Source organism: Patella vulgata, chromosome 3 (assembly GCF_932274485.2).
Source record: "Patella vulgata chromosome 3, xgPatVulg1.2, whole genome shotgun sequence".
Classification (NCBI taxonomy): domain Eukaryota; kingdom Metazoa; phylum Mollusca; class Gastropoda; family Patellidae; genus Patella; species Patella vulgata.
The window spans coordinates 37106846-37130558 of NC_065881.2; the positions used below are offsets into that span (position 1 = coordinate 37106846).

The following is a 23713-nucleotide window of genomic DNA, read 5'->3' on the forward strand; positions in this document are numbered from 1 at the left end:
TTCTGCTGTAGAAAGTCCTGACTAATTCTGGCCGTGTGGGCACAGGCTTTGTCATGCTGGAAAACGTTGTTTCAATGACGTGTGAAATGTGGTATGACGTGGGGTCCGAGAGCTTGATCAATGTAGCGCAATGCTGTGATGCCGCCTCCTCTCCGTGGACCATGATTTTGGAACACCACAGGATCCACTCTCTGGTTCAGGCTGATTCCACCCCAATCATTGGTCAGGATAATGCTGACCACGTCGATGCCATATTCTGGTCCTGCCATCTGCAGTTGATACGCAATACCGACTCTCGTCTGTGAACAGAACAGTTCTCCATTGCATGTGTTGCCAGTTCTGGTGTTGTTGGGCAAACTGTATAGACGTTCACGTCGATGGCGAGGGGTGATGATCGGTCGTGAGACGTTGGCGCACTGTATCGGTACTGATGGGTCTTCCGTGTGGTCCCACTGTCTGACGTGCTGTCTCCGATGCCTGCGTGAAGGGATTCTGCACGTGCTGTTGCACAAAATGGCGGTCTTGTCGACTTGTGGTAACCCTTGGTATACCAGTTCGGAAGCAATCATCCGTGGTGTTGGTGGCCCGAAAGCGTTTCTGAAACCTGTAGGTGTTCCGAACATTGACCTAGAAGTTATTGGCAACCTTGGACAGTGTGGCCAGTGTCGAGTCTTCCAAGCACCTTTTTCCTCTGGGCTGTTGTGAGTCGTGGTATGCTGCTGACATTGTAGTGTGCATGATTTAACCAGGTTTGGGTTTGCATTTTATAGGGCTGGTCCCGGTGAACGGCACGTGCAGCATGAGTTACATGAAAATCATGGAAAACACATTACCATTTCAGAAGTCAGGTTGCAGAGTACATTTCTTGGGTTCAATTCTGTATTTGGGAAGGAGCCTTATGGCTCAGGTAGAGCTGGAGATGTGGTCACAAATATACAATAAAAACATTTGGCAAGTTTTATGCAATGCGTCTATTCAGAGTAACATACCAACCTGACGTTTCTTTTGCTGCTTAGTATATTATTAAAGACTGTTTCTCTTTGTATTCAGTGTTCTATCCGAGGATTATATTCAACTGGTCAGTGAAACCATTAAATTATGATCCAATTATTATTTAAATATCTGCCGGTACACCTGGAATTCATACGGAGCGTCGTAGACGCGCAATAGATGCACAATCCATGCCAAGATCATCTTCCTTCGATTGCCACGTGGCTTATTTCCTTACTGAACCTGTTATGAATAATCAGCAAGCTTGTTTTATCACTTGTGCTAATTACTCGGATTATGAATATGAACCACATGGCCGATTCTAACTAAGGTATGACTGTTATTGTGGCCGATAAGCAAGTTGATTTACTACTTAAAATTAATAAGTAATAATTAACTCGTTGTAATTGGCCGAAAGTAGATAATTGATTTATGATAGCATAGTGGCCGGTTCATTGTTTTACCAATCGGCTTGATTGAACATCAAGCTGCTAAAGCTGACAAAAAAAGAGCCGATTAAGATCCCTGGTTTAACCTATTCTTTCGCATATGTAAAATTGCCTCTTCATAATGATGAGATCTGGTTGTAATTGAGGTGGGATGACCAAATGGCCCTAAGCTTTATACACTTGATCGCAATTTACAGGTACATGTATAATATGCAAGCTGTGGTGAGTCGGATCCCTCAATTGTATGGAACAATTGACACAGGGATGCCAACCTGACATTACGGGCTTTAGGTTTTCTGATAAATACCTGTTAGTCCTAAAAAAAACTAATTGTGTTTTAGTTCTTCTCTGTTTATAATGTTTGTATATTATAGCTATCTAGTGACAATGAGTGAACTAAGTTGTGAGAGTGCTATGTATTGGAGAGCCTTGTTGATGTATGTTGAATCACTGGGAAAAGATTTTGAAGAAGTATTGGAGAATATATTGCCTAATTGTCTCATGTATGCCTCATATCTTCGCAAGTAAGTTACCAAGATAGAATAAATTGTAATATTATAGTTATATAATAATACGTGTATAGCACATGCTACATTATTTAAAGAGGGGAGTTATTTCTTAAAAGTAAAAAAAAACATGCTATAGTATTAGTACTATGTGGTGGGTTATGTTTCCTTCATAACTAACATCAATTTCACCTATAGGCTAAGTTATGATTTTCAACAGTAGATGTGTTGATCATGTGAAGACGGCTGTGTGGTATTGGAGTTGACTAGTTTCAATAGATCTAAAAGCTGTGAAGAGGAAGAATTCACAGTATAATCAAGCTTTAAAAAAAATTTAAAATATGTGATATATTTGGATATCTTGTAGATATTTAGAAGATAATAAAGATAGTGATGATGTAGAGAAACAGTTAGAAATAGAGTTTGTTTTACAACAGTTATTAATGTTAATAGATAGTATGGATCTAGCTGATGAAGCTGGCAGGTACGTAATTTGTCTAGTATATTTTGGTCTGTTGTAAAAATTGTACTTTTTTGACTAAATCAATTAATGGTCCATACATGATTTTGGGTGGGCAAAGTGGGGTAACCTTCCTAATCATTTGGTATTAATAGTTTACACATACAATTATGTTGAATTTGCTTGAATTTAAGTCATTTGTTAAAAATAATCTAAGACTAATACATGCGCATATTTTGTATGAAAGTAAAAAATATGTGTCATTCTCCATGAACATCATTCTGGAGTCAATTCTTTTTTAATTCTGAGAGAATTTTATGACCCTAAGAGTAAGACCTGATCATATGTTTGATTCGGCCTACTGGTTCGGGAATGAAAATCTCTGTTTACTTTTCAGTTTAAAAATATTAAATTATTTTGTTTTGTTCAGGAAAGCGCTAGAGAAGATATTACATGATATGTTGGTAAATGATCAAATAGGATGTGATTTAGTTAAACATATACTACCTAGATTACAAGCTATTAAAACAACATCTGATGCTCTGGTTAATTATCTAGCGGAAACTATATCAGAAATACGAGAACCTATAACAGTTATAGAGAAAGGTCTAGGTAAAGATCAACAACGGCAGATAGATCTAAAGGTCTGTTACATTAATATTTTAGTGGGTTTGGGAATGGATTTTTACAAACTAATTAACCTCATCAAGGTTCAGCATTGTCTAACATTACAGGTTTTATGATCTAAAGTTTTGTTTTAACCTGAAACCTGTTTTGTTGCATTTATATTATTATATAACAGATAGCTAGTGTACATGTTATATTATATAACACATAGCTAGTATATAGATACATGTTTTATTATAATAATGCATAGCTAGTTTATACATGTTATTTTATAACACATAGCTAGTATACATGTTATATTTATTTTAGTATATATTTTAAACTGGGTGTTAAAGTTATGTTACTATGTTATAACAGATAGCTGGTATACGTGTTAAAGTTATACAATTAAGAGATGAAATGGATGAATGTGTACAGAAACAAGAATTTGCTCGAGCTGCTGAATTAAAATCTTCAATTTCGGAACTGGATGCTGAAAAATCTCAATTATTTGATTCAGCTCAACCACAAACAGAAGAAATTAGAAATGAAAAGGTATTTAGTCTAGAGATTTTGATTTCCAGGCACCCATTTCATAAATCCTGCAGATGGCTTATACACATTATACAAGTATATTGAATTTAAATCTATGTAACTTTATAAAAACATTGTGAAACAGGGCTCCTGGTTTGTGGATTTAACCATACAATTACTGTAATAGTTTATTAGTAATGTATGTGTGTGATCCTTGTGGATATATGTTATATAATTACAAATTACACTTTCCATAGCGAAGAAATTATTAGATGAGCGAGCGTGAAAATATTAAACTTGTGTACAAAATTTTCTCGAGAGTTCACGACCTTATAACCCCTAAACCATTGATGTGACGTGTAGGTTTGATGATTTCAATCATTAGTTCAAACTATACGCTTATTGGATAACTACTTTTGGAAAGCCAATCGTCTTTTTTTATAACTTTATTGATCAATAAAACAGTACATCAAAAAGGCCGGCAGCAGCCATTGATGGGCAAATTGTTTCACGAGTTTACGACCTTTATTACCCCTAAACCTTTGATGTGAGCTACAAATTTTATGATTCCGGTAATTAGTTCAAACTATATATTTATTGGATAACTACTTTTGAGAAGCTAATTGGCCTTTTTTGATAACTTTCTTGATCAATAAAACTTTACATCAAAGAGGCCAACGACAGTCGTTGTTAGGAAAAGTGACTAGACATTAGGTAGTCGACAGGTGGCATAAGTCGGTGAAATTCAGTAGCTAATTAGGTCAACGCCTGGCGAAAGTATGAGTTAAAGGGGCATTATGTAAGATTAGATAAAGAGTCGACAGTTCTCGCTATAATAGTTTAAAAAATAGATAACGTAAATTGAATATGCTGAAATTGCTCCACTCTGAACAGAGATATTAGCTTTTAAATTTTAGGCTAGCCTCGATCATCATTACGTTTTAATTATTACTCAAAAAGATGTATTCTATTCCAATCCGCTAAATATCGCAGTCTAGCGATTGCATCGAGAGTTGATTATGCTCTGGATACGGTAATTAATGTCTAATTAAAGATACATTATGGGAGATTAGATAATAATAATAATAATAGTTTATTCGTACTCATGGTACACATAGGTTATACATATATAATAATTAATCAATATACAAATAATTATATCACTTTGATTATGAAGTACACAGAAAGTTGATAATTTGATTCAGGTTTAGTGCTTCATTTGGATTAGAGTCCCTGAAAGAGATATATTCTCTAATTGTAAGCCCTGTTCTTACATCATCATCACTATAATAATTACGATCTAGGTCATTTATTCTATTTAAAACAGAAGAAATTCCTACAATTAGGACATCATGTTTATTAAAGTTATACTTTTTACAAATAAAATTAATATTATTGCACATAGAAGACTGGCTTCCATTTAAAGCGATCTTGCTGCACATACTTAAACATTCATTGTTGCTTGACATTGTACTAAAATAAAACTTAGTAAATCTTTTATACAATTGGGTTTTTATGTTCAAATCGTCACAAATTATGCTTAATAAGTTGCTATGTGCGCGTGGTGATATACCAAGAAGCCTCCTAACACTTTTTCGCCAGACACAATAAAATCTATCAATATTTTTATGGTTCAAATCCCATAATTGGCAGCCATACAGAGGCATACAATAAGTCTTAAATAATTTATATTTTGTGTTAGATGATGCATATACAAAATTTTTAATAGTGACATTAACCTTCACGAGAAAACTTTTTATCATCAATACATATGTCTTTAAATTGATTAATAAATGTTCTGCTATGTGAAAAGAAAATAAGTTTAGTTTTCTCAGGATTGAACTTAAGATCATACTCTTCTGAATATCGTTTAGCAATATTAAGTAGGCCAATCAGAGCTTGTCTGCTGGATGTCACGAATGTGAGATCATCAGCGTAAGCCAATGCTCCTACATAAACGTGACCAATATGGCAGCCAAGGCCACTGGTCCTACAGCGATTCAGCAGTTCGTCAAGATAAACTGTAAATAAGATTGGAGACAAAACCCCACCCTGCTTCACTCCATTACTGACATTAAAAGTTTCGGTTACAATGTTACCCCATTTTACTCTGATTTTCTGATTTAAATACATGTTAAGTAAAAAAACGAGCTGTTAAAGGACACATACCCTTAGATAGCAGTAACTTAAATAATTGGACATAATTAACTCTGTCGAAAGCCTTGCTTGCGTCCAGGAGGGTTACAAAGACGTCAGAATTCCTATTATTATAATATTGTATAGTTTCATTTATTACGAATGAGCAATGGGTTGTTGAATGTTTCTCCTTGAATCCAAATTGTAGATCCGAACATTGGAAGATATCTCTACTACTGAGAGCAATACCACGATAGTTACTGGAATCATTTAACGATTTTTTTCTGTTCTTTGGGATGGATATTATTGAGGAGAGAACAAAGTTACTGGGTGAGAAACCATGAGTAATCATAGAAGTTAACAGTAACGATAAATGAATGAAGAAAGAATGTGAAGCATAAATTACATGATCTGATGTTTGACCAATATTACCATCCTTTTTACCACGTTTCAAATGTTTCACTGCTCTTTCTACTTCATTTGTACAAACACTATGAACTCTATTACACTTATTACTCTTACACTTATCTAATTTAAACTCAATGTCATTCTGCAATGTAGACATATCCCCCTCATCAAAGGAGACACTATTGAACAATTGCTTATATTTATTACAAAACAGATTACCGATATTATTTGCACCTATTTGACCGTCAACCGTATTAGGAAGAGATTTACATGATCCGTTGATTTTCTTAATCTCTGACCAAAAGTTGTTACAATTATTTTCTATAAAGAGTTGACTGTTCTCGTTATAATACAGTAAACTTCGCACAAGTCGGATCTAAGTGGACTGTCCAGTTTTATCCGGGTTAAGCAAAGATCTGAGTTAGCCGAAGACCGAAATTCAATCTTAGCTCGATTAGAAATAAACTGCAAAAGCCGGATAATAATTGATTCAAAGGCACATTTCAAGCTTTTGTTCGTATGTGTGAGTAGATAACTTCCGTTTTGGTGCGAGTACATGTAGATAACTTCCGTTTTGGCGCCATCTTTGAAAAATGTTCTAAATTTTCCTGTAAAGTGTCCCGTACAGCAGACAGCAAGTTTCGAATTTTCCAGGAAATTCTATGATTGAGTTGATCAAACAGGCTGATTTGAGTCAAAATGATAGAGGAAAGTATGGTGCAAATGCAAGACCGAAATAAAAAAAGAACTAAGCAAGACATATTTTGCGGCTTTAGTAGGAGCATTTATCTTGATCTATTAGATTTGTAAACATTAGTATTTGCTTTTTAAAACACCTTTAGACACGTCAAAATTCAAGTTTTGGGCAAAATTATGTCATTTCTGGTGCCGACAGAAACTTTTATTGGGAGAAGAAAGTTATGGGCTTTTCTTTTACACAAATCAGGCAATAAATAATTAACCCACAACCCATAAACTGAAATTAAAATGAAAAAAATCTAAAAAAGAGATCCTGACAAAATTGGTTATTTCTTAGCAAGGGAAGATGCTAGAAACAATTTTGTGATATCAATATGATCATATTGATTAATACTATTTGTCCATACGAATCTATGGCAAGCCAAAGTGGAATTAATTGCAAGACCGTTTTTCTGTATGGAAAGAGAAAAAATCGAGTATAACAATTTTTTCATCACCTTCCAAGCATTTTTTTTCTGTACAAAACGACGTATATCAATAAAGATTTTTTTTTCCACTGCTGCTCTTGTATTTTGTTATAGTCAAGTCAATTATACTGTTCACAGAAATATTTTATCACTATATTCGGTTTTTATAAACAATTCAACAAAATTATTTTTCACATGTCAAGACAAAAAAATTCACATGTCAAGACGAAAAAATTCACATGTCAACACTAAAAAATTCACATGTCAAGACGGAAAAATTCACATACGAATCAAATATCATAATTTTATATGAATAATGAATATCACTTACTTCAAACAAGTATTTGTTTTAGAGACTAAAAATAAGTTTTTGCCAAATTGACGGTACTTCCGGTGATAATGAAAATCTTAAATTACTTGTATGAAATCGTAAATGGCCTTAGGTATCACACAGTGAAAATTTTATGAAAATCAAATAATAATTGACACCTTTATGGACCAAAAACCTTGAAAAGTGACCTGTTGAAAATCGCCTATTTCTCTGCAACTGAACAAGTTAGAAACCAATTTTTGTTATCTGTATGATTATATGGGTTCATTCTATTAGTTGACTGGAATCAAATATCAAAATTTTAAACAAATAACAAATACGACTGATATGAATAAATTATTTCTTTCAAAGGCTATAAATACAGTTTTTGCCCAAACGACGTCATTTCCGGTGAAATTTAAAATGTTAAATTGGTTCGACCTAGTCAAAATTGACATTACGCATCAAATGGTGTCACTTCTATGAAAATTCAATAATAATTAATTGACTCTTTCTCGGTAACTGCTCATATTACAAACTAATTTTAACATACATTTTCTTCGTATGCATAATAGCTACAAGTTAAAGTTACGTAGAAATATTTTAAAATCTAAAAAGCCAGAATGGGTTGTAAACAGGTCAATTTTACACCTTTTTTCACCTCTTAATTGAATTTGCTCGAAAATGAAATCGAAATTGAAAAAAATGAACTCACAGTTTTTTGCGCCTTTAAATTAAAAAAAAAAAGGGCACTCGTTCAGTTATAGGAGTTAAAAAAAAATATATTTGCTTTCGAAAAGTGGTACCAAACTGTCAAAATTGTAGTTTTTGGTAAAATTACGCCACTTCCGGTCATGACAGATAACTCTATTGGTAACAAAAAAATAACAATTGAAACATAAGGCATATGAACTTTGTTTTATATAAATCGAACAATAAATAATTAATCTAGGACTGAAAAACTGAATTAGCCAATGGTGGCCAAGTAAAATTACTGAGACAAACCAATTTCACATTTTTGCTCAAGTCAGATGACTCGTTTTACTCTTTAATTCTGTGTAAAAGACGACCAAAAAATATTCATAAATAAAAAAGTTTTTTGTAAAAATTTAAATTTTCTAAATTTGGCGCCTAATATCTGCGAAGATTTGCCGAAAATCAAAAGTAGCGTAGATATGTTTCCTGGCTCAGGCTATGCCAAAATGTATCGAAAATTAAAATCCAAAGATTATTGTTAAAATTACTGCGCAATATTTTTAAAAACGATAATTTCTTTCGTTGTCTTCATTGTTGTTGTTGTTGTTTATTACAGATTTAACGTCCAATACAATGAATATGATATTATGGACAGGTTGATTTAATTAAATTATTTACACTTAAAAATTGTTAAAAACAAAAAATAAAAAAGTCCTCGGATACCAAAAGTTCCTTAAAGCACACTTATAAGTTCGCTGTCGTGAGAAGAGAGGGCGGGTCATCTTCTCCCTTTGTCATAATAAAGTTAAAACAGGAGGTCCAACTGACTGATGTTTGGCATCAGAGCGGATAGAAAAAACCTGTGAGGAAAAAGAAATGGCTGGCTTTATGTGGAAAAGCGAAGTGCTCGCAATAAAAACCACATAGCAGGACCTGTAGATTATTTACATTAAAAGTGTTCGTCCAATAAGTTCCATGTTGTTAAAAGCAATGACCAAGCAGACTTGGCTGCCAAGTCTGTTTTAAATCTTCTCATATCTGAATTTTATTTGTCATTTTCAATGGCTGCTGGCAGCTTTCTTGGGATCTTGTAGGTACAAACAAATTTCATCACATTAAGCCTTTCTTAGGAGATTGGCCAAACTCCTACAGAACAAACAGGAGGGATGAGGTTGTTTTGTGTCGCTCTCGCATAGGTCATACTTTTTTAACTCACATTTTCATATTAAAGCGAGAGCCTCAAACAGAATGTGAACACTGTTGATTGAGTGCAAGCATCTCCAGGATATTAGATTAACTCATTACCGTTGCCACTCCTTATATCAATTGTTCGCCCAACTGGGTCTGTATAGTAAATTTCTAGACTTTCTAAAAGAGACAAATTTTTACACAAAATTGTAATTGGATATTTGTAATTTTCATTTGTTGTATTTTAATTATATATATATAAAGTGTTGTGATAATTGTTTTTAATTGATAATCACTGTGATATTTGTTTTTATTTATTTATATTTATATAGATTACTATTGTGATTATTGTTTAGTTTGTCTCGTATAACTCATCATATGTTTGGCGCAATATTTATATAGGCTGGTTGGTGCTGACGTGCGATTAAACCACATTTCATTTCATTTTTTGTAATTGTATTTTGTAGAATGATCCAGCTACATTATTAAAGTGTTTAACTATAATCAGTGAAATGTTGAAGTTATTACCATTAAAAACATTATCACCCACGTTACAGATGATGTTAGAATCTCAGGTACACTAAATCTCTTAAATATCCATACTCATTGTATTAGTTCTTAATAATAAAATAGTCCTCTTTGATTTGTATAATATGGGAATGTGAATTACATTATATTGTTCCAGCTCTGGTTTACATCATGATGTATTGGTGTGTATTTGAATGTGATGTGTTATATTGTTTTAGATATTACCAGGTATTCAGAGTGAAGATGAAAGTGTAAGAAATGAAGCTGTAACATCATTAGCTTTATGTTGTCATCTAAAACAAGATATAGTTTTACTTTATTTACCGTTATTAATGCAAGTAAGTGAAACTTTGTATTAGTATTCTATATATATATATATACCTTTTATTTGTTGTACCCTTGTCAATAAGCAGTCCCAGGGATTCTATGTTATCTTATTTCATTCATGGGATATCTAAGGATAAATTATATGACAAATTTTCCTGTGTGTACTTGATTATTCACAAACAGTAAGGAGAATATATCTTTTTGTCTTGGAAAAAGGTGAACCATAAGGTCTTTTATGTTCAAATACACTATTTCGGAAAAATTTATGCCAATTTCACTTTCATATTGGGTTGTGTAATATAATAAATTCTGTTTGTTGATAGTGGGATTGGGTGGTAAAATATCTGCACATTAGATCACAAGTTTGTCATTGAGAAAAGTGTTGTGGGTTGTTCTCCACAAGTGAATTAATACTGGCAATCTGTCATAAACTGTCTATATTAGAAATCACACTCACAGATATACACCTTTGAGTCTGGTACAGTACATATAAACGGTCCATGGTGCAATAGTGTCAAGGGGACACTGGGATATGATCTAGTGGTCTAGCTAGAGGTCACACTTTGAGTTCTCACTGGCCGTTCACCTCTTGCTTGTGGTTGTTGATTCAGTCCCTGGTGGAAACGTATATGGCTTGGAGATAAGGAAGCCATCCCAACCTGGTGGGTTTATTTAGGTTTCCTGCCACAGGACATCACTGAGTGGAAGCAGACATGAAATCCTCAATTAACAACAAGAATAATCTGAATAATATAAATTTGATATTTTAGATATCACAAGTTGATACAGAAGAAGTTCGAACCAGTGCTCTAAAATGTTTGTTTGATTTAGTACATATGTATGGTATAAATATATTAAAAGATAATGAGAAGAATATTGATAGTACTGTAGATAGTACTATAGATATATTTGATGATACTACTATTGAAACTACTACAGACAAACAACAAGATGAACCTGTTAATATAGCAGCTAAACTTATAGCTATACTCAGTTCATTCTTAGATAGTGAGGTAAATATTTAGAAATAAATGTTCCTTTACTTTAGTAAAATATATTAAGCAAATTTGTGTAAAACAAGAACAAAATTAGAATAATCGTATCTTAACTTTACAAACGTCACATTTCTGTCAATTCCACACAAACTTGAGTTATGTGTCATCTAGTTACTATTACATGTTAGAGTTTTAATAAAACAAATACCATTTAGCATTAAATTTACATAACATTACAAAGCTGAATTTGTTCTGCATTAATGTGAACTGATCCCTCAACACAGATACCTCGCAGCATCATGTAATTATAACAAGGTAACAGTGTAAATATGTGGCTGAGTTTTATGTTGTGTAAACACATATATGTTACCTTATAGAAAACCCTTATATTATTACTTAGTAGGGGAGCTAGCTGACTGTTATTCCTAAACCCCTGGACAAAATTGGCACTATGCCTAACGAAGGCACCATCATGGCTGATTATCAGAATGGTAATTCTTAAGTTGGACATCCCCTGGGTTTAGGGGCTGTATGCCCCTAAATCGTGGAAAAGTCGATTTAATTCAAATTTTTGCAGACAAAGTTAATCTTTGCTACATTTTGTTCACGTTGCTAAGGCAAACTTGAAAAGTGCCCTTCAGAACAAAAAATCCCCTGGCTTCAGAACGCATCAACTTAGTTTTATTTCAAAATATGACGGACAACTTTGATTCCTTTTTCAGCTGATTGGGTATGGTCCCAAAGTAAATAAAACACAACTTCAGAATTTTGTCCGCCATACTTGAAACAAATCAGTCTTCTACTGGGATTTCGTAATGTGTTCAGCTTGGAACCGGTTCTGGAGTAGGAAGCCAGGAGATTTTTTGTTCTGAAGTTGTGTTTTATTTACTTTGGGGCCATACCCGAATAAGCCGAAACAGGAATCAAAGTTGTCTGTAATATTTGAAATAAATATGTCTATTGGGGTCACAAGGGGGCGTTCTGAAATACAGAAACCAGATGATATTCTCTTCTTGAGGTCACTTTATATGTATAGGTCAATCGTGGCACCATTCGCACGAAAGAAGAATTTTGTCCGCCATACTTGAAACAAATCAGTATTCTACTAATTCTACCGGGATTTTGTGATGTGTTCAGCTTGGAACCCGTTCTGGAGTAGGAAGCCAGGGGATTATTTGTTCTGAAGTTTTATTTACTTTTGGACCATATTCTATCAGCTGAAAGAGGAATCAAAGTTGTCCGTCATATTTTGAAATAAACCTAGATACATGGGTCACTAGGGGGCGTTCTGAAGCCAGAAGCCAGGTGATTTTTTGTTCTGAAGGGCACTTTTCAAGTTTGACTTAGCAACGTTAACAAATGTAGCAAAGATTAACTTTGTCCGCAAAAATTTTAATTAAATCAACTTTTCCGCGATTTCGGAGGCGTACAGCCCCTAAACTTACGGAACGTGCAACTTAAGAACTCCCATTCTGATCATCGGACATGATGGTGCCTCTGTTAGGCATAGTGCCAATTTTGTCCGCGAGTTTAGGAATAACGGTCAGCTAGCTCTCCTACTATATGTATATATATTTTTTTCTTCTTTGTTTATTAAAATATTTTATGTTTATTTTATTAGAGTGTGGAGTTAAGAACTGTAGCAGCTGAAGGATTAGCTAAACTAATGTTATCTGGTAGATTAGTATCATCTAAGATATTATCACATTTATTATTATTATGGTGTAATCCCGTTACCGAAGATGATCATCATTTAAGACAATGTTTGGGAGCGTTTTTCCCTATATTCTCATTTGCTGCAAGGTAAAATGATATTGTCATTACCGGTACATTCACGCTGGCACATTTCAACTTAAAATGTTGTACTCCCACAAGTAAATGCATTATTAATATTGTATCATGTACATTTGGGTTAATTTTCTTTACATACTGATGCTGTCAGCTCTTGTTTCTATAATAATACTTTTATGTTGTGTATTTCCATCTTTTCTCCTGAATCCTATTGAAAAATGGGTCTTATCGTGAGATTACGAGTAGTTACATAATCAAGGGAATTCCCCTTTTAAGTTGAAGTGTGGTATAATCTTAATTATATTCATTCAAAATGAATCCAAACTTATTAAGCTATATTTTACAATCTGTTTGACTTTTACAGGTGTAACCAAGAATTAACAGAAGAAGCCTTTATGTTGACGTTAAAAACATTGATGAATGCTCCAACATCCAGTCCATTATCAGATGTAGATTTAACTAAAGTATCTGATATACTTGTACAGTTAGTTAATACAAGACGTTTAGTCCTACATCAGAATACAGATACATCCAAGATGGTTGGTTAAAATATTCAGTCTTATCAAAGTCAAAACAACCATGAGATTGTGTTGAAAATGACGTCTTTGCCCAGGCATGGTTCTCCACCTTTTCTGGTGACTCTCACCTGGTGAATCATGCCAGATCATTAGTTCCGGGTAGTCAACACCACACATTAATAACAACTTTGCTTTGAAAGCTGACTAGTATTGATAAAAACATACAAGTTCACCAAGAACTGATGCTTAGTCAACAAATTAGTTCTGTCAATATGTCATTGAACAATTAGGTCACTTGTTCCAGCCGCAAAACTTATTTTTATCTGTGATGCTTCTATCAACCAATAGAAATTAAATGGCATGTCCAGAATGTTTATTTAATAAAACATAATGTTATTTATATTAGATCAACAAGTAAAATAGCAGCTAGTATCTAACAAAGTGTCTGCATGCTATTTAAAATCGTCAGAGAAATATATTAAAACCAATTTGTCTGAAATATGAATCACTGTAACTTAACCAGCTATTGAATTTATCATCAAATTAATTTTGTTGGTAGTTAAGCTCTGTACACGCTGCCAACATTTTCAGAAACATCTCGGCAACACACCTGGGCAACAAAAATTTGGCCCTGTATACACATGGCAACAGTTCAACAACATGTTGGGCAACTTAACAACCATTCCTTGCTGGTAGCTGCCATTTTGTCTACATCACTTGACTCCAGATAGATTATGTGATTTATGGCTCATTTCTGATTGGATAAAACGTCATTAGCATCTCGGCAACAAAATTGATCTTGTATTTATTTTGGCAACATTTGGACAACAAGTTGCGGAATGTTTCCTAATGTTTCCAAACTGTACACACTATCAACTTTTTCACCAACATTGCACCTGCTCAACATGTTGCTCAACATGTTACCGAAAATGTTGGCAGTGTGTACAGAGCTTTAGGCACATCAGTAACATGTTATCATAGCCATTGTTTTATCATATGGGCATTTTGATTATAACCAGTTTATTTTATAATAATACCTGAGAATTGTCTGTTATCTTTTTCAGGATAATCCAGGTCATGATAATGTATGTATTAAAGTGTGTAATGAAGTTATATCAAACCCAGATACATTTAATCTCAAACTATGGACTAGAATATTAAATCAGTTAGATTTAAGTTCTGATAATGAGTCAAACTTGAAAGCTGTAGCTGTGTTATGTGAACAGATGTTAGAGGTAAGGGATTTTTCCTACAATTATTAGTCAGTATTTACAGGGATGTTCTAAATTTACGATTTTATTGTATATTTTAATACCACTATATAATTATTTACCCGAAAGTGTGAACAAATTCTTAATTTGATTAAATTCAGCATCTTAGATGTTTTGTTATTTTTATACGCCCACATTTTCATGTGGACGTTTATTGTCATCGCCTCCGTCCGTCTGTCTGTCTGTCCACAATTTGTTTGTGGACACTCTACAGGTCACAATTTTTATCTGATTTTGACAAAACTTGAAATAAAGGTCTATCTCCCAAAGATCTTGGTTCTTTTCGATATTGGCATGTATCACACCATATCTTCATATATTATGGCCCCTGATTGTACGAAAAATCACGTGTTTAGTTTGTAGACACCCTAGAGGTAACAATTTTCATCTGATTTCAGGCCACAAATTTTCAAATTTTGGCGTAACCAGAAAAATGGTTGCAGGTTTATGCTCAACGTAGCCATTTTGTTTGGTTACGACAGATGATTTGTCAAAATGTGAACACTCTACAGGTCACAATTTTTATCCGATTTCAATGAAACTTGAAATATAGGTGTATCACCCTAAGATCTCGGTTCCTATCGATATTGGCATGTATTGGACTGTAACTTCATGGATTGTGGCACCTCATTGTACGAAAAATCACGTTTTTAGCTTGTGAACCCTGTAGAGGTCACAATTTTTATCCGATTTGGTTTAAACTTGAAATGTATGTTTATAACCCACAGATCTCGGTTCCTTATGATATTTTCGCATATCGGACCATAACTTCCTGAATTATGGCCCCTGATTGTATGAAAAAAGGTCACAATTTTTATCCGATTTAAAAAAAAACGTTACAATATATCACCGTTCCACCTTAAAAGAGGTTGGGTTTGAATTTCATGAAAATCAGACCAAAACTGCCCTCGTACGCAAATAGTGTTAATATCTGGTATATCAAAGTTGTGGACCCTCCAGAGGTCACAATTATTATTCGATTTAAAAAAAAACATTTGAATATACATGTATCACCGTTACTCCGTAATGTTTGTTTGTGTTCGAATTTTGTGTAAATCGGGCAAAAACTGCCGGACAAAATGGCCGCCCCTCGTACACAAGTAGTGTAAACATCTGGTAAATCAATGTTGTGGACCCCCTAGAGGTCACAATTTTGATCCGATTTCAATATAACTTGAAATACATGTTTATAACCCAAAGATATTGGTTCCTTTGGATATTCGCGCATATCGGATCATAACTTCCTGAATTATGGCTCTTGATTGAACAAAAAATCACATTTTTAGCTTGTGGTCCATGTAGAGGTCACAATTTTGATCCGATTTAAAAATAAACATGTGAATATATCATCATTACACACTAAGTCTAATATCTTGGTTCCTTTTGATAATCGCAGATACCAGAACTTAACTTCCTGGATTATGGCCCCTAATTGTTCGATAAATCGCATTTTTAGCTTGCGGATTCTCTAGAGGTCACAATTTTTTTCTGATTTTAAAAACGGTTTAAATACATCAACATTCACCATAATGAAGGTTGAATTCATATTTCGGGAAAATCGAAATGAAACTGCAGCGCTTTGTACGCAAGTGTGTAATATGAAGGTTGTAGAGTGTGAACCCACTTGAGGTCACAATTTTTATCCGATTTTGATGAAACTTAAAACATATCTTTATATCCCAAAGATCTCTGTCCCTTTTGATATTTGCACATTTCAGGCCATAACTTTCTGGATTATTGCCCCTGATTGTACAAAAAATCACGTTTGTTTTTAGCTTGTTCTCTATCCATCTCTTGCAAAATGTGGGCATATCCTGTCTGGCAGCCGCTGGTTTGATACACATGCTGACAGAGGCTTAGTTTTAAAAATATTGTTGTTATTATGGACAGCTATGGCATAGTCGTACAGAATTTTATTTAAAACCAATTTCAATTATGGTTGTCACATGATCATTGTGCCGTTTGTCTATACCAGTAGTTCTCAACCTTCTTTTGCCAACTTCTCAACCTTCTTTTGCCAATGGCACACCTTGGAACACATGAAAAAATAGCAGCACACCTGGCTAAATATATATGAAAAATATTTGAATTTTGCAAAATAAAAACGTAAGTCAGACGGAATACAACCGTAGACAGGGATAAAGAATAACACAGTTATTAACTTTCCAGTAGACACCAGTGAATACTCAGTTGGGATCACATTGTTTTGCACATTTTCTTAGTGTGCCGTTCAAATTTTCATGGCACACTGGTTGAGAATCACCGGTCTATACTATCATCCACAAATGAAAAAAAACTTTTGGAAGTTACATGATAGACAAAAACAACAATTTGTGTTAAATATGAAGAAATTCCATGGTGCTGTATCAGCTTATTTTGGCTATGGCAGTAGTAGAAAAAATCAGTAATTTATTCAGGAATATTACTGATGTGAACTTGAAGTCAGTAATATGAATTAAATATGGAAAATTATTTTCCTTTTTATATATGTTTTACAATAAATGTACAATAAATGAAAGCAAAACTGTACTAGACAATTGATAACTTCTCAATTATTAAAAAAAAAAAAAAAAAAAAAAAGATACCCTCCCGCCGGTACAATTTTCAGCAATACCCAAATTTTATTTTACACAATCTTGCCAGCAATGGGGTAAAAAGAAGCCGTCCTCCCAAGAAACAAGACATTTATTTTGTTTAGCCTAAATTTATAGAATCTATGTGTTTATTTGTAGGTGGTTAAAGATAAACTTTGTGTCAAGTCTATAAAGAAATTTGAAGAATCAGTAGAAGAGTTATTAAAGAAAATAACGGGTGTTGAAACATGTCACTCACCGGGTAGCAGTGTGGGGGACAAAGATGGTGGTGCTTGTAATATTGATGATGTAGATAATTTATCACAAACATTAGCTGAGACATCTATATCACCTGAACAACCTGCTACAGCAACTAAAAAACCCAGAAAACCACGAGGTAACATGAAATGTTGATAAATAACAATTATTATAATAGTTAATCCTTTATTCGATTGTAAAATATTGGAAACATCTGCCATATCCAGTCAAGGTGGCATTATTTTAGCTACTGTTTAGCACTGTGATAAAAGGTTTAGTAATTCATTCTATCTTTACCAACGACTATATTAAATACATATAAAAATACTCTTTAACAAAATCAAAGGCAATCACTGTAAATTGATTATCAGAAATTGCAATAATGGAAACAAGGAATAGAAATTTAACAGAGTTGTGTTGGGGTTTTTTTTTGGGGGGGGGGGTTGAAGCATTTGTCTTTGCAAGTAAAAATTTAGCAATGTTTGGCTTGTAGTATGTTTAAATAAACTTTGTTTGATATTGCCAAATAAAATGTATCATACATTTGTTTCTACTGAAGTTAGATCTATAAGGTTGAAATTTATGGGGTTTGATATACCTACATTTCCCTGTTTATTTTCAAATGCATGAAACCTTGTGAAGCCTATTGAATTTCAAAACATTTGGATGGTAATCTTTGATCACATTTCTCAGAATTATTTTACAATTCAGATTTGTACTGTTAAAGCTTAGAACAGTACTGTGTTCATAATTTTAAAGCTTGTTCTTTAGGATTTGTTGATATATACTCTTCAAAAAACATTCAGCAATTCGTCGTGGCATGCTCCTAATCAACCGTCCAATCACGATTTGGGGCAATCTGACCCTCTCCTCTTGCAGTGCCACGGCCAATTCTTGCAGTGTTGTCGGTTGACATCGACAAACATGTCTCCAGATCAAATTAAACGTAACACACTAAAGCAAAGATATGCTAAACAGTAAATCTTATACAAGAACCGATAGGAAAGCAAACATGGATAGATAAACCAGCACATGGCAGTTTTCATCAACTCTTCCTTGAAGTGTCAAATTTGACAATGAACCCCTCCCTCGTGTATGGCACTATTGCGTGTCGCATGTGCAGCTCAGTGGTTCTGTTGGAGCGATTAGTTCTTCATCTGTGAACATACTCTCAAAGCATGTCAAGTGTCCATGACTATTTATCATATCGCAACCTGCATACTTTTTTTGAAGAGAATATTTAGAATTAGAACTGACCACTGATCTATGATTTTATTGGATTTGTTTTTTTTTAATTTGTAGACAAGGCCAAAAAACGTATTTGTATTCATCAACAGATGACCTAGGTCAAAGAGGCCTTGTTCTTTAAACTTTATTTTGAATCAACTACATGCATGTTCAGATGTAAATAAATCAACAGTTCAGTTCTTGAAGAGTCCGGGGTTCGATCCCAGTATTGGTCAAGAAATTTCCCCACGATTTTTCCAGCAAGGTTTTCCCTTGCCAGTGGTGCAGGACGGAGGGCCTGTCAATGACAGTGTCTAGTTGTTCGGATGGGGCCAAAAATCGAATCTGTGTGCACGAAAAATAAGCCTTACTTACAGTTGGAATTTGATATAAGAGCTACTATCTAGGTAAAATTTCCCTCATAGCACACTGTAAGGCTTACGTCTGTCTTAATTAATCCAGGCTGTGTGGAAGAGTGGGTCGTTAAACCCCATTTCATTTCTTGAGTTTTCTCTTCTGTTGTAATGTTTTGGATGAATTTTTTATAATTATAGACTTGTTTTGTTTTCAGCTAAATCAGTTAAAACTCCAGGACCTAATTTATTAACAGTACCATCTGTCCAATCAAAATCAACAACAAAACGTAATGCTAAAAAAGCTGAGAGGTGAGCTTTATTCCATTAATTTTAAATATTTTCCATCAATAAATTACTCTACATGGCATACCAATATGCAGGTTCAAGCCAAGAAAGCGAGGGATGTTCATTCAACCAAATCTGTGTTTTTTTGGGTAATTTATTTGCATATTGGTTTTTTTTTAAAAGTGAAAGGTGGGCAGCAAAAATCTATCAAAGTAGGTACCTGCACTCGTTCAACCACTCAACCCACCTCAAATTCAATAATGATGTGCAATGAGTATTATTGAGAGATGGTCAATAAGTATTATTGAGAGAGAAGTAAGGAATATACTGTGCAGAAAAAAAATAATACTTTTGTGGTTCAATTGGGTATATGGTACTTTTTTTTCAGAGATCAAGAGAACCCTATTACTGAAGCTGCTGGTGGAAAATCTAAAGTAACTAAAAACTTAGAACCATTACTGCTAGATAATAATAGTCCAGTTAGATCTTCTAGGTATTTTAATTTTTTCTTTTAACTTATCATTTAGCCCCAAATCTTGGTTTGAAGGAGATAAAACAAACAATTACTACACTTAAGAATGTACTAGAACTTATATGTTCAGATCCTGAACAAGAAAAACAAAAGTACATGTACAGGGAGGCGACTTGTTCCGAAGTGCCCTAGTGACAAGGGTTTCAGGGCCAACCGGAAAATTTAGAAAATTACATCCCGTAGATGAGATTTAGAGCCAGGGCTGCCGACAACCAGTATTGCAGCGCAATTTGTGATACATATTTTGTACTTTGCGAATTATTAATATGCCTGTCATTTTGGATATTGAAACGAAGATTTATCCACATTTTAAGGACTAGAAGGCTTTCTCAACACTTTCATGAATTCTCTGTGTGACATTTTCTTCTTGACTACCCAGACACAATTCATTATATCATATACTCTTCAAAAAAGTAGAGGATATTGAAATGCAAATACCTATGCAGGTTGTGATATGATAAACATACTTTGAGAGTATGTTCACAGATAAAGAACTTTTCGCCCCAACATGTATGACACGCAATAGCGCCATACACGTGGGAGGAGTTCATTGTCAAATTTGACACTTCAAGGAAGGGTTGATGAAAACTGCAGCTTGCTAGTTTATCCTATCCATGTTTGCTTTTCTATCGGTTCTTGCATAAGATTTACTGTTTAGCGTATCTTTGCTTTAGTGTGTTACATTTAATTTGATCGGGACACGTGTTCGTCGACGTCAACGTCAACCGACAACACTGCAAGAATTGGCCGTGGCACGGCATGAGAAGTGGGTCAGATTGCCCCAAATCGTGATTGGAAAGTTGATTAGGAGCATGCCACGACGAATTGCTGAATGTCTGAGGATTGGTGAAGCAATTACTCATTATTAAGACAAAAATCAAAAACGTCTATTTTCACTTTTGACAGTGTATCTCCTTGAAAGTGAAATGGGGCTGTCAGATAAGCCGCCCATATCAACTGTTCATGTGTAGGCAATTGGCCTGTTATTAACATACACAGGTTACCTCTAATAAAAACAGCAGTGCATTTCCGCAGTTTTGTATTGTTTCTGAATATCCCCTACTTTTTTTTGAAGAGTATTAATAATACAGGGACATAACTCAATGAATAGGGACTATTAAACCGGAAATAGGGAATCAAGTAGTACCACCATAGATCGTATATAACAGTTCTATGGTACCACTCATGTTGCGAGACGTGTCAATTTCGAGTAATTATATCAGTATTCAATTTGAAAAAAATAAATCCAGTGTATCCCCCAATTATTGAAAATAAAATATAAAAAAATAAATATGTGTATAGGTATTGTAAAATGAGAAATCAAAGTAAGAATTCCCGTAAAATATTATTGTTTATATCGCGTGTGTCTAGTTAATCCAGATTATTCTTAAAATACCATGTCCGTCCGATTGAACAAAAACAGTAACACACGATAAAAAGCAGACAAAATTGTTTTCTAACGAAGAAATATGAATTAAATGAGTGGGGCTTTGGAAGCCACTGCCAAGAAATTGAGAATTAGCTTCAGACATAAGACTTAACCAAAAGTTTACATCACATTCACAAACTACTGTAGCAGTGCTAAAAAAAACAATCTTAAGATTTAAGAATGAAATCTAATCCTTTGTTATGAATTAAAATTAAAGTAATATCTTGTTGTTTAGGTGTTTTAAGTTGAAACTGAAAAACTGCTTATCAATTTTTACATTTGCTAATCAAATTTGGCAAAATTGGACTTTTTGATAAGCAGCACTGCTAATCAACTGTGAAAAATTACCGACAACCCTGTTTAGAGCACTTTCCTGTGGGTTTAGATACAAACTGGAATTGACAATTTTGTTGTCCAAATCTGTAGATAAACCAATGAAATTAGGTTTGACGCCCTCCTGCTCCAACTGGACTAATGAAGACAGCCATACCCCATGCAGTGTGATATGGGGGAATTTTTGCCCGATTAAGATGGAGAGGGGTGTTGCAATGGTTAATACCCCACTCCTTGGAAACAAAAATGATCCGCAAAATATCCGCACCACTAATTATGAGACATTGGACATGCAACATATTTCACTTTTTAATATTTTACGGGAATTCTTACTTTGACTTGCAGCAGGGTCCTTCGTCAACTGGAGGGCCACCAGAGATTCAGTAAAAGTTATTTCAGTTGTTGGATAAATTTGTTTGAAAAAAATTAAGCAAAGCAAACAAATGTTTGACTTTTAATTGTTCTTAGCCTTGTAAAAATTAATATTTTTGAAAAAATTATAGGGGGGAAGGGGCTCACAATACCTGTGGTGCAGATAGGCACAGAGACAAACTTTTATGACTACTGAACTCTTATGGGAACGCAGGTGATTTGCAATTCACACTAGAGTTTGGTCACCTGGATAGCTAATAGTATGTGATCAGGATGGTACCACAAATAAACAAACACCCATAACCCAAACCTGGGTTGGATGGCCGAAGGATTAGCAAGTGCACGCTATATCATAAGGTCTGTCATTGAGTCAACTGGCGTGGTTTCGATTCCCCGGTTGTATGTGACAAGGATTAGGGTCGCCTGTCCAACCTCTTGGGTTTTCTCTGGGTCCTCCGATTTCCTCCCACTGCTAAAGACCCCTACGCGCAAGCGAATTATTGAAATAAAATTGAACCATATGTCAGTCCCAAAATGACTTAGTTTGTGTCGAGTGGACAGGAAATACCATTTCTCTCTCTCTCTCCCAAACCCGCGGATAGGATACACAATATTTGGGTATGCCGATATCAACAGACTCCAATCGTAACAAACGCGAATGAATATCCGAGTGCCCAATTCAGCTCATTGAACAAGGTAAGAAAACAAAAGGCAATGCATCAGCCTTGCTATTGTATTGGAGAAATGCACAGTGGCTCTAGCATTGACGTAAACGGGATACTTTTCTCCAATTCAGAGCTCTTTTCTTGGACTCGAGGCTATTGCACTGAAGTCAAAGGGGCCCTTTTTTTCAGTTCAGGGACCCTTATCATGGACTGGGAGCCCCTCCATTATTTTTGGAGATTTTCAAAAAGATTTGGGTTGGAGGCTCAGGCCTCCGCTATAATCCACTACTGACAGAACATGGTTTCTGAGAGTTATTTCGGATTAGTATACCATCCGGGATCATTGCATGAGTTCTTTTGATCAAGATTTCTTGGATGTGGATATACTAAAAAGCACATCACTAAAATGGTACATGATTAAAAGAGGGTGTTCATGTGCATAAGTCTAGAACTAGTTTGTCACTTTTTAAAAAGCTTCTGCCACCTCTAGTGACTTGGAGGGATGAGGTTATCAGGCAATGAAACATTTGCCCCCAGCAACTATCTTTTATTCCTATTTACCACACACCAAGACATGTTTTCTTTTCTTTTTAGATCATCAAGATCAGCATTATTTGAAGTGTCTAACTCAGAAATGTAGTACAACCACAATGTTCATTATTAATTCACTTTATCATTAATGTATTCTCACCTTAATAAAAATTCTTTGGACCTCTTGGTAGGGTGACCCACCATAAATAAATATCTCCATATATCTCCTTATATCTCGACAATTACGCCACAATATTTATATATATGCCAAGC

At 34.4% G+C, this 23713-nt stretch overlaps 1 protein-coding gene across 5 annotated transcripts in view; it reads left to right on the forward strand.

The window, feature by feature from the left end:
* LOC126814438 (condensin complex subunit 3) overlaps positions 1 to 23626 on the forward strand; it is a 60108-nt gene extending 36482 nt beyond the window's left edge. For all 5 annotated transcript variants that reach the window (XM_050539542.2, XM_050539543.2, XM_050539547.2 and 2 more), the window contains 14 exons: positions 1814 to 1963; positions 2313 to 2429; positions 2836 to 3049; positions 3390 to 3566; positions 9917 to 10024; positions 10196 to 10315; positions 11075 to 11317; positions 12921 to 13102; positions 13455 to 13629; positions 14673 to 14843; positions 17612 to 17849; positions 19509 to 19602; positions 19967 to 20071; positions 23504 to 23626. In XM_050539542.2, coding sequence (XP_050395499.1) covers positions 1814 to 1963; positions 2313 to 2429; positions 2836 to 3049; positions 3390 to 3566; positions 9917 to 10024; positions 10196 to 10315; positions 11075 to 11317; positions 12921 to 13102; positions 13455 to 13629; positions 14673 to 14843; positions 17612 to 17849; positions 19509 to 19602; positions 19967 to 20071; positions 23504 to 23549 — 2140 coding nt within the window. In that variant the 3' untranslated portion in view covers positions 23550 to 23626. The remainder of the gene's footprint in view (positions 1 to 1813; positions 1964 to 2312; positions 2430 to 2835; positions 3050 to 3389; positions 3567 to 9916; positions 10025 to 10195; positions 10316 to 11074; positions 11318 to 12920; positions 13103 to 13454; positions 13630 to 14672; positions 14844 to 17611; positions 17850 to 19508; positions 19603 to 19966; positions 20072 to 23503) is intronic.
* The last annotated feature ends 87 nt before the right edge of the window (positions 23627 to 23713 follow it).